Source organism: Callorhinus ursinus, unplaced genomic scaffold (genome assembly GCF_003265705.2).
Source record: "Callorhinus ursinus isolate GAN/ISIS: 27379988/994484 unplaced genomic scaffold, GSC_fseal_2.0 scaffold21, whole genome shotgun sequence".
NCBI lineage: Eukaryota > Metazoa > Chordata > Mammalia > Carnivora > Otariidae > Callorhinus > Callorhinus ursinus.
The window spans coordinates 2,365,392-2,377,521 of NW_027397083.1; the positions used below are offsets into that span (position 1 = coordinate 2,365,392).

The following is a 12,130-nucleotide window of genomic DNA, read 5'->3' on the forward strand; positions in this document are numbered from 1 at the left end:
CAGCCAATAGACTCATACATTGATGAGGAAAAAAATGGGATCCCAATGCTTGTAATAAGGGTGTCTGAACAAACTAATATGAGTACTTCAAATCATTAGGTATCACAGAAATAACCAGTATTAACTATAATTCTACAACATACCAGGGAAGAGTATGAAGGCTGAAACAGAAGGAAAGGACTTACACATGCACACAGACATATACACACACGCACACATAAACACACACACATACACAGGGACTGCAATTTTATTCTAATAGGTGAGAAAAACAGAATCCTTGACAGCTTTTTGTGTGTGTGTGTACACCCATCTAACACATTCTACTGTACTATAGTATTTACTTCATTAATATATACAATCCACCTTTCTCTCTGAAAGAACCAATTTTTTTTAGGAAGGTAAATTTTTTACTATTTTGTTCACAAATCAATTTACAGCAGTCAGAAGTGCCTAGCGTGTGTAAAATAATCTATAAATAGATAATATATGTTGAACTCAGTTGTATTTGCTATTTTATTTGGAGGCACATAGAACAAAATTTAAAGTCCATAACTCAGTTTATAGGAGTCATATTAGACAGTGAATTTTAAGAAAAAATACTACATATTTTTTTCCACATCTTTTGCCTTGCATACTTTACATCTTTGTTCCTCAAGCTGTAGATCAAGGGATTCAGCATGGGGATAATGAGGGTGTAAAATACAGACGCCACTTTCTCAGTGTCAAAGGAATGACTGGACTCAGGTTGCACGTACATAAATATCAAAGTCCCGTAGAACACTGTGGCCACTGTCAGGTGGGACCCACAGGTGGAAAAAGCCTTGTGCCTACCCTCAGCTGAGTTCATCCTGATGATGGCTACCAGGATCATCAGGTAAGACACAAGAACTATCAGAAGGGAAGAAATCAAATCAAAACCAGCTAAGATCAGAATAATCAATTCAATTTCATGTGTATTTGAGCAAAGCAAAGATAACAAGGGGACACAGTCACAGTAGAAATGACTGATGACATTGTAGCCACAGAAGGATAAACTAAAAATCTTTATGGTGACTATGAGAGAAACAAATGTGCTGTAGAGGTAGGGAATTGCCACCAGCACGTGACACACCCTTTGTGACATGATGAGAGGGTAGAGCAGAGGGTTACAGATGGCCACGTAACGGTCATAGGACATTGCTGTTAGAATAAAAAGTTCACTAACAATGAACAGAAGAAAGAAAGCTAGTTGGATAGCACAAAAATAATGGGAAATTGTATTTTGATCCACAACAAAATTTACTAACATTTTGGGTCCCACGGTTGTTGAATAACCAAGATCAGTGAAAGCCAGGTGTCTGAGGAAGAAGTACATGGGTGTTTGTAGCCTGGAGTCCACCTTGGTGAGGATGATCATGCCCAGGTTGCCCACCACTGAGATCAAATAGATGATGAGGAACAGTCCAAACAATGGAGCCCGCAGCTCAGGTTTGTCTGTGATCCCCATGAGAATGAATTCATTGAGCACTGTTAGATTTTGAGTTTCCATGCAGGCTTATCAGGAAACCTATTCTGGATAGAGATATCAGCATTGTCAAAAATTTCATGCATTATCACCTGAGTGATTTTTAGCATGCAAAACTAGTACAAATAAAATACATCCAAACTTTCCAATTTCAGATGTTTGAAAATAAACTCATCTCCCACAAAGATGAATCTACATAAACACAGATAGTCAATACTTCTCACCTGAAGGTGATTTTGCTAACCAGATAACATTTTATCAATGTCTAGAAGACATTTTGGTTGACACAACTGGAAGGTGGGGTTCTACTGGCTAATGATGGTTAAAGGTCAGTTATGTTTCTTTTTTTTTTTAATATTTTATTTATTTATTTGACAGAGAGAGAGAGACAGCGAGAGGGGGAACACAAGCAGGGGGAGTGGGAGAGGGAAAAGCAGGCTTCCCGCCGAGCAGGGAGCCAGATGCGGGGCTCGATCCCAGGACCCTGAGATCATGACCAGAGCCGAAGGCAGTTGCTTAACCAACTGAGCCACCCAGGTGCCCCAGGTCAGTTATGTTTCTAAACATCCTACAAGACCCAATATCCAGTCCAAAATATCAATAGTGCCAAGTTTGAGAAACCAAGATGATAGTGACAGATAAATAATAGAGAGGGAGAGAGGGAGGGAGAAATAGATACATAAGTCAGTACAGACACATATAGATATATAAATATAGACATAGATATATATAGGAAAAATTTAAAAAATCAAAACTATGTTAAAAATTTGGGTGTAACATATCAACTCTATTGTGCTATATTTTAAAATTTTCTATTAAAAATAAAGTTTTCTATTCATCATTTATATAATTGCAATTACACAGTGACATTTATAAATTGCACTTAATAATATGACTTAGTACATATGTCAATATATAATAAATTATATTGTACAATTACATAATGATTACAAATAAAAATTTAAAACCACAAATTCGAAAAAAATACAGAAACCACTACTTCAACACATAGTCCTATAAAAACCTTTACACCCACAGGTGATACAGGCTGAAACAGCTGACACCCTTGACAGATATTGGACAAGTGAATAAATAAGAAAACTGTAAGATTGCAGTTGAGAATTATCTTTATTTCATAAATATATGAGATATATTTATATAGATATAGTCTGTGTTAAACCTCTATTTATGACATATATGAGGGTCACTTTGGGCCAATAATTTAACGTATCTAAAACTCTTTATTCTCATATACAAAACAATACTTCCTTACATAGCGCTGTTGAGAGGCATGAATGAAGATCAGATGATTGTGTGCCTATGTTGTGGCTTTTTGTTTTGTTTTTGTAAGTGGTGACGATAACTTAGCTCAAACAGACCATAACTTAGCTCAAAAATTCTTTACATATTTGTATGTAAATCTTCTGGATTGTGATGAATCTTCTTTGTCTAGGCTATGATGATGAATAGGAATAGGTCAAGTAAGATGGAATGCGACATAATGCAGGCAACTGTCCTGACCCCTTCTCTGTAACTAAATCGAACCATCAAGGTGCTATTCCTTCAATTCTTTTTTTTTTTTAAGATTTTATTTATTTATTTGAGAGAGAGAGAGAATGAGAGATAGAAAGCACGAGAGGGAAGAGGGTCAGAGGGAGAAGCAGACTCCCTGCTGAGCAGGGAGCCCGATGTGGAACTCGATCCTGGGACTCCAGGATCATGACCTGAGCTGAAGGCAGTCACTTAACCAACTGAGCCACCCAGGCGCCCTATTCCTTCAATTCTTTATCTTCTAATTTTCTTAACTATTTTAACAAAATGCCACTATAAGTTTATTTTGATATAACTTTTTGTAAACATTAATTTTCCCCTCCCCCCACTCCAGCTCTCTCTCTCTCTTTCAAATAAATAAATAAAATCTTTAAAAAAAACTGGGTGAATGAGCAGTCACTGGCATTGTTTTCATATGATAAAGATTCATAAAAAAACTCCCTTTAAAAACCGAATAAAGTCACTATGTTATACAATACCATAGAGGTGAAATAAAATACACTAAAGATGAGATATACATGGATTCTTTGATATTAAATTCTTCTACACCTTAGGACCACAGGGACTTCTCCAAACTATAATACAAAACACAGATAAATATTATTATCAAATAAAATGCATCTGACTATTCCTAATAATATACAGATTAAGAATATACCAGTAAGAACTAGATGGCAGATTAAGGTAAGAGAATTATTAAGTTTAAAATATTGCAAGCATGAATCCTTTCTTAAGAAAAAATAAATAGAGGGGCATCTGGGTGGGTCATTCAGTTAAAGCACCTGACTCTTGGTTTCGGCTCAGGTCATGATCTCAGGGTTGTGGGACCAAGCCCAGAGTCAGGCTCCGTGTTCGATGCACAGTCTGCTTGTCCCTCTCTCTGCTCTTCTCCCACTCATGTGCTTTCCCTCAAAAATAAATAAATAAATAGGGGCGCCTGGGTGGCTCATGAGATCAAGCCCTGCATTGGGCTCTGTGCTCAGTGGGGAGTCTGCTTAAGATTCTCTCTCTCTCTCTCTCTCCCTCCTTCTACTTCTCCCGCAATTCACCCTTGCTCTCTAAAATAAATACATCTTGGGGCATCTGGGGGGCTCAGTCGTTAAGCATCTGCCTTTGGCTCAGGTTGTGATCCCAGGGTCCTGGGATGGAGCCCCACATCAGGCTCCCTGTTCCCCGGGAAGCCTGTTTCTCCCTCTCCCGCTCCCCCTGCTTGTGTTCCCTCTCTTGCTGTCTCCCTCTCTCTGTCAAATAAAATAAATAAAATCTTTAAAATAAATAAGTAAATAAAATCTTAAAAAAAAGAAATAGAAATGATACAGGTTATAATGATAAACTTATGAGATAATAGGGACATTATAATATAGTTGCATTACATTATCACAGCAGTCTCTGACTGCCCTACAAGAAAATAAAAACATACAATTTTATAACATTAAATATAAAAGTGATTACATAAAATTTGCATTTAATTCACTTAAACTATTGCTTCTAATGTTGTGACCACCTGATCACCTACCCTGCCTTGATGCATGTGCCTTTCTCACATCAGAAAGAGGGAAACGTGTATCTGTAGGTAGTAATTTTAGAAAAATATATTCAACAAATGCTATAAGAAGTGGTATAAGCCTTGTTTTTTGTTTGTTTTATTTTGTTTCACAAATATGAAAGGCTGAGAAAAATCATACTTGGTAAGTTCCAATTTTCCTGTAAGGTAAGGAAAGATAAACATGTATTTTTATTTTCCTCTAAGCTTTAGAGTTCTAGGGAAAGAACCAAATTGCTTTCATATTTTAACATCTTTGTTGAAGACCACTTGTTATTCTTTTTTAAAGCTACACTCTTTGAGATAATTATATCTGCTTCTTGTGGGATCCTACTTAAAATTGAAGAACACGCTGAACATCATACCATTACCATAAAACTAGGTACTTAAAAGTCTGCTAATATCCAAATAATGCTTTTCACATCTCAGTGTGAGGTGGAAATCCCTTTTGGTCTCATCAAGCTATCTGGAATGAATCATATTTATATTTTTATTCAAATAATCATTAAATCTTAAATGATATTGAGAGCATCACAAAAAACAACCTGGGGTGACTAAATGACTAAGAATTTGGAAGGACATCAAAACGCAAGTCTGAATACAGGCAGCTTCTTAACTTTACCAATTTTTAAAAATGAGTTTCTCTTTAGTTATGCTTTATTTGCTCTCAATTTTGGCCTGCATTGAAGATAAAATTATTTATATAAAATGAATAGTTTATAAGCAATAGCATGATGTTGCTTCAAAGATGTTTTTGAATATTTAGTCTATTGATCCAGGTGAAAATACTCAAAAAAATAATGTGAATAGAAAAGGATAGGTGTCCAGGCGCCTGGGTGGCTCAGTCGTTAAGCATCTGCCTTCCGCTCAGGTCATGATGGCTCAGGTCCTGGGATCGAGCCCCGTGTTGGGCTCCCTGCTCAGCGGGAAGCCTGTTTCTCCCTCTCCCTCTCCCCCTGCTTGTGTTCCCTCTTTCACTGTATCTCTCTCTGTCAAATAAATAAATAAAATCTTTAAAAAAAAAAGGAAAGAAAAGGATAGGTGTCCTATTCTTGCTCAGGCATTACGGAGTAATAGAAAGCAAAGCAAAACAAAACAAAACAAAAAGAAAGCCAAAAACTAAATCATAAATGGCAACTTTTTGCTAGAGCTTTGCTATTGAATTAAAGCAGAACGTTGCTTATGTACTTGATCATTGTTGATGTTGGTAACATAAGATAGCTCATAAAATAGTCTACCGTTTTACCTGCAATGAAGCCTCTGTCTTGACTCTCTCATGTGTTTCTTACGTGGCATAATGAGAACAATTTATGGATTTTTTTCACCTTTTGAGATTCTCCCTGAGGAGATTCCAAGCAAATTGTTGATTACCCCTAAAGTATTTCAGAGCATAACAACATGTCTGAAGGTTGTCCTTTAATTATCAGAGAAAATTTGCATTCACTTTTTTTTTTCATTTCTTTCTTTTTGACTTCCTTCTTGAATTCCTTCCTGACTTCCACCCTTCCTCCCTCCATTTCCCCCCTCCCTCCCTTCCCTGCCTTCCCCTCCCTTCCTTCTTTTCTTCCCCCTATTTTTTACTCTTGGTTAACTTTCCTTTTGTAGCATATGGGACTCTTTATTAAAATATCATATCTATAGGACATGGCATCAAGAATCTGCAATTCCATGGTGGTCTCCTCAAATGAATGGCACAGAGTAGAAGAGTTTAAACACTGTCTTGTCACATTATTCTAAAGTTTTTAGGGAATTAAAATAATACATTATGAAAATAGGAGGTGCTACAACCTTGACTTGTTGCTCAAGTTGTTTTCACTTTCCCTTCAGGGACAGAAATTAGTTACTGTTACTTCTCATTTCATTGTGAGTTTCCATCTATCTGTTCACCACTTCTCTTTTATTTTTGTTTTTGTTTTTACCTTTTATTGCATATTGCACCATTTCAGTGATTCTACTCTGTGTACCACCCGCCTCCAAAACAGATCTATTTCCTTGCCTCAGAGTTCCATCCGGCTGCCCCCTTATAGCAACACCCACTGATTCCACCTCTGCCATGGTTCTTAACTCCTGGTAATCACTAATCAAGTTTCCATCACTATATTTTTTGTCATTTAAAGGATGTTTTATAAATAGTATACCATTTGTAATCTTTTGAGATTGGATTTTTTTCATTCAACAGAATTCTCTTGAGATTCACTTGTGTTTTCTGTATATAAATCATTTGTTCCTTTATTGTTGCTGAGTTGTATTCCATGATATTGATGACAGAATTTGTTTAACCATTCACTCACTGAAAGGCATTTGGGTTCTTTCCAGTGTTCAACTGTTATGAGTAAAACATCTATAAGCATTCACTTAAAGATGATCGCATGAATATTATTTTTCATTCCCTTAGGATAAGTAATCAAGAGTGTGATTGGTAGGTTGTTTTCATTTGGATCAAGTCCAGTTTACCAGTATTTACTTTTATAGATTATGCTTTGGATGTCATGTCTATAAACTCTTCACTAGCCCAAGGTACTGAATATAGGCTTTCCCCTACGTTTTTATCTAAGTGTATTATAGTTTGCCATTTTAATTTGTTATTTAATCTTTGCATAAGGTTTAGGCTAGCATTATTTTTCTGTTTCTTTTCATCTCTGTACTCCCAATTACAATACCACTATTTTTTTAGAAGATTTTATTTATTTATTTATTCATTCATTTATTTATTTAGAGAGTGCAAGCAGGGGCAGGGGTAGAGGGAGAGAGAGAGAGAGACTCTCAAACAGACTCCATGCTGAGCACGGAGCCTGTCAGGGGGCTTGATCTCACAACCCTGAGATCATGACCTGAATTGAAATCAAGAATTGGTTGCTCAACTGACTGAGCCACCCAGGCACCCCAACACCATTTTTTTTAAAGGCTAGTCTCCTTTTGTTGAATTATCTTTGCATCTTTTGGAAAAATAAGTTGAACTATTTCCAAAGGTATATTTCTGTCTATTTTTGTGACGCTGATTTATGTGTTTGTATCTGCACCAAAGTCTTGGGGTCTCCATTACTATGGCTATGTAGTAAATCTCAACATGGAGTAGATTGTTTTCTTCCTTCTTATGCTACACTTTAAAATGTGTTTGATCTCTGCTAGTTTCTTGAACTTTCACATAAATTTCAGTATAAAGTTGCCTTTACTAAAGTCTTGCTGGGTTTGCATTAAATCTATAGATCGGTTTATAAAGAATTCATATTTTTAATGTATTAAGTCTTTTAATCTATGAACTCAATGTCTATTAATTTGTTCAGATCTTTTTTGATTTCTTTAATCACTATTCTGTACTTTTCTGCATACAGATCCTGTACATCATTTGCTTGTTTCTACCTACATATTTCAGTATATGTGGGGGATTGTGAATGTTTTATTTTTAAATTCATTTCTATATGTATATATGGAATGACATTTGTTCATTAATCATGTATCATGTGTCCTTGCTGAACTCATATTTTTGTTTTAGACTTTTGTTTTTCAGATTTGTGGAGATTTTCTATTAGATAACATCATTTGCCTATTGGGATGGTTTCATTTTTTTTTTCCAAGTTGTATATAATTTTATGTTCTTTTCTTGCACTTTCTGGGAATTCTTGTTTGATCTGCTTTGTATAAATATAGATGATTTCAAATTTTTAGGTTTTTTTTTTTTTGCAATGTTATTATAAATCATTTAGTTTTTTTGTTCTGGCATCCTTTACTCCACAGAATTATTTTGAGATTATCCACATTTTTGGATGTACCAATACTTCATTACTTTTCATTGTGAGGGGCATTCACGTGCTTGGATATCCTACAGTCCATTCTCAAGTGGATGAACAATTGGTTTGTTTCTGGTTTAGAGCCATCACAAATAAAACTTCAATAAAAGTGAAGGGGAAGAAAATATCCTTCTTTACCACTTTAATGTTTCCACCTAGGCCTGAGATTTAAACTGACATAAGACATTAACAGGACAAAAGCATACAAATTTTATTTAGTAGTTTTTTACATGTATGTGGGAGTCCTCACAAGAAGAATGAAGACCCAAAGAACTGGCTCAGCCTGAGTGCTTATATGCGAGGTTGAACAAAGAGTGGCAATTGTAGAAAAGTGACTAAAATATTTGGGGAGACTAAAGGCAAATAAGAGTTATTTTTTTAAGGTTCTATTTATTTACTTGATCAAGAGAGTGCACAAGCAGGGGGAGCAGGAGAGGGAGGAACATGCTCCCTGTGGAGCAGGCAGCCGGGTTCGGATGCGGGGCTCAATCTCAGGACCCCAAGATCATGACCTGAGCCGAAGGCAGACTTTAAAAACTGAACCACCCAGGTGCCCCAACAGTTATTTTTAACAAGCTTTGTTAGTATAGGTTTCTCTTGGCTTCGAGTCTCCATCTCTGGTGATGAGAATTTTTTTTCCTTCTAGAATAAGGAGGGCATCTTTAAGATGGTAATTTCATTTTCTGCTTTCAGAGAAAAAAGGGGATTTCAGTGCTCCCTTCTTGCACTTCCTGTGTTTTCAGTGTCTTTGGCTCAAAGTAATCTATATGCCAAAGCAGCAGATTTGGGAGTGCTATGTTCTGTATTCTTACAGTTGCTATGGACATTTGGATACAAATCTTATAGGGAAATGTGATGTCATTTGTAGTAAATAAGTGGGAGTGAAAAGGCTAAATACTGTTAAATGCATGTTTAATTTTTAAGACACTGATGCTTATAACAACTATTTTCAAATATTTATACCATTTTACTTTTCCACCAACAGTGCATGAAAGTTTCTGTTCTTCCATATACTCACAACATCTAGGTGTTCTAATAGATTTAGAGTGTTATCTTATTGAGGTTTTAAAGTGGATTTCATTAGTGGACCATGATACTGAGCAACTTTTAAAGTGCATATTTGCCATCTTTATGTGTTATTTGGTGAAGTACTTTCCAAATGTTTTGCCTATGCTGGAGGTCTATTATTATTATCAAGTTTTGAGACGTCTGTGTATATCGTGGAACAAGCACTTTATGAAATATGTTACTTGAAACTATTGTCTTCCAGAACATAAATTGGTTTTGCACGTTCTTTTTTTTTTTTTTTTAAGTTGAGTGGGTTGGTTCATTGATTTTTTTTTTTTTTTTTTAAAGATTTTTTTTTTTTTTTTTTTGGAGAGACAGAGGGGGGAGAGAGAGAGAGAGAGAGAGAGAAAGAAGCAGAGGGAGAAGCAGGCTCCCAAGGAGCAGGGAGCCCAATGTGGGACTCGATCCCAGGACCCCGGGACCATGACCTGAGCCGAAGGCAGACGCTTAACCATCTGAGCCACCCAGGCGCCCGGTTTTGCACGTTCTTAAGAGTATCTTTTGAAGGGTAAAATACATCATTTTGATGTCATACAGTGTATCAAAAATTTTTTTTATTGGTTTTACTCTGGGTATTATATTTAAGAAATCCTTACAGAACCCGAGATCATGAATATTTTCTATTACGTTTTCTCCTGAAATTTTTAAATTTTTAGGTGTTACATTTACATCTATGATCCATTGTTGGTGAATCTTTATATGAGTTATGGGTCAACATTCTATATTTTATATGTATGCATCTAATTAGTCTATCATCATTTGTTGAAAGGTCTAGTCTTTTTCAACAAATGACCTTTTCCTTTGCCTTGTGAAAAATTTATTGTTCATACATGTGTGGGCCCATTTCTGGTCTATCAATTTTGTTTCATTGATCTATTTGTCAATTTTTATACCAGTGCCACACCCTTTTAACAACTGTAGCTTTGGAATAGGGCTTGAGATCAAGTTAGTTTTTGCTGTAGTGTTTTTATTACAACTGTGTTTCTCTTTTAAAGTTAATTCAGCTATTCCAGTTCTTTGCATTTCTTTCTATATTTTAGTTTCAGCTTCCTATTTCCTACCAAAGATAATGCCTGCTTGGATTTTTATTTGAGTCTCATTGAATCTGTAGGTACATTTGAGGAAGTTTGATATTTTAACAATATTGAATATTCTAGAAAAAAAGCATGGTATATTTCTCACTTATTTACACCTCCTTTAGTGCCTTATAGCAATGTTTCTTAATGTTGTGTACATGTATTTTTCATATTTATCTTTAAGTATTTTACAGTTTTGATACATTTGTAGCAGGTATTTTAAAATTCCATTTCTAGGGGTGCCTGGATGGTTCAATTGGTTAAACATCCTACTCTTGATTTTTGGCTCAGGTCGTGATCTTGGGGTTATGAGACTGGGCTCCGTGTTGGGCTCCACAATCAGCGCAAGATCTGCTTAAGATTCTCTCTCTCTCCCTCTCTTTGAGGCCCATAACCTAATTTATGGAGACTGTGCCATATATAAACTTTAAGAAAAAAGATTGCATAGTTTTTCCACATTGTTTGTACTGCATATTTTACATCTTTGTTCCTCAAGCTGTAGATCAAGGGATTCAGCATGGGGATTTACAGACGCCACTTTCTCAGAGTCAAAGGAATGACTGGACTTAGGTTGCACGTACATAAATATCAAAGTCCCGTAGAACACTGTGGCCACTGTCGGGTGGGACCCACAGGTGGAAAAAGCCTTGTGCCTACCCTCAGCTGAGTTCATCCTGATGATGGCTACCAGAATCAGCAGGTAAGACACAAGAACTATCAGAAGGGATGAAATCAAATTTAAAACACAGAAAATCAAAATTGTCAATTCAACTTCATGCGCATTTGAGAAGAGCAAAGATAACAAGGGGACACAGTCACAGTAGAAATTATTGACAATATTATAGCTACAGAAGAGTGAACTAAAAATCTTTATGGTGACTATAAGAGAAACAAATTGCTGTAGAGATAGGGAATTGCCACCAGCACATGACACACCCTTTGTGACATGATGACAGGGTAGAGCAGAGGGTTACAGATGGCCACGTAGCAGTCATAGGACATTGCTGCAGAATGAACAGCTCACTAACAATGAACATAATGTAGAAAGCTCCCTGTGTGGCACACAAATAATAAGAAATTGTGTTTTCTTCCACACTAAAACTTAATAACAATTTTGGTCCTACAGTTGTTGAATAACCCAGATCTGTGAGAGCCAGGTGTTTGAGGAAGTACATGGGTGTTTGGAGCCTGAAGTCCATCTTGGTGAGGGTGATCATACCCAGGTTGTCCACCACTGAGATCAAATAGATGATGAGGAAGAGCCCAAAAAAGGGAGCCTGCAGCTCAGGATGATGTGTGATTCCCATGAGAATGAATTCGTTAAGCACTGTCAGATTGTGTTTTTCCATCCAGGTTTATTGGAAAACCTATTCTGAATAGATAATCAGCATAGTAAACAGCTTTCATGGAATATCATCTGGTAGTGTTTTATCCTGAATTCAAGTAAAATAGCAGTGTCAGAAGTCTATGAGTGAGCTATAAGAAAGCAACAGAAAAATAGAGCATTGTGTAACATTAAATTATAAACATATTTCTGAAAAATCCACATTTACCTCATATAAAACATTGCTGATAAGATTGTGAGCTTCTGATAAAC

General features: G+C 36.1%; 1 protein-coding gene and 1 pseudogene across 1 annotated transcript; both read right to left on the reverse strand.

Annotated features, from left to right (window-relative positions):
• Positions 1-589: 589 nt before the first annotated feature.
• On the reverse strand, positions 590-1,531 carry LOC112829446 (olfactory receptor 8K3-like). Its single transcript, XM_025879033.2, has one exon. It carries the CDS (start codon positions 1,529-1,531, stop codon positions 590-592), a length of 942 nt encoding a protein of 313 aa, XP_025734818.2.
• Positions 1,532-10,872: 9,341 nt separating this feature from the next.
• On the reverse strand, positions 10,873-11,885 carry LOC112829715 (olfactory receptor 8K3-like; annotated as a pseudogene).
• Positions 11,886-12,130: the final 245 nt, after the last annotated feature.

Excerpts from the sequence above, each read along its gene's own strand:
- LOC112829446 (XM_025879033.2), bottom strand. The coding sequence starts at position 1,531 with ATGGAAACTCAAAATCTAACAGTGCTCAATGAATTCATTCTCATGGGG.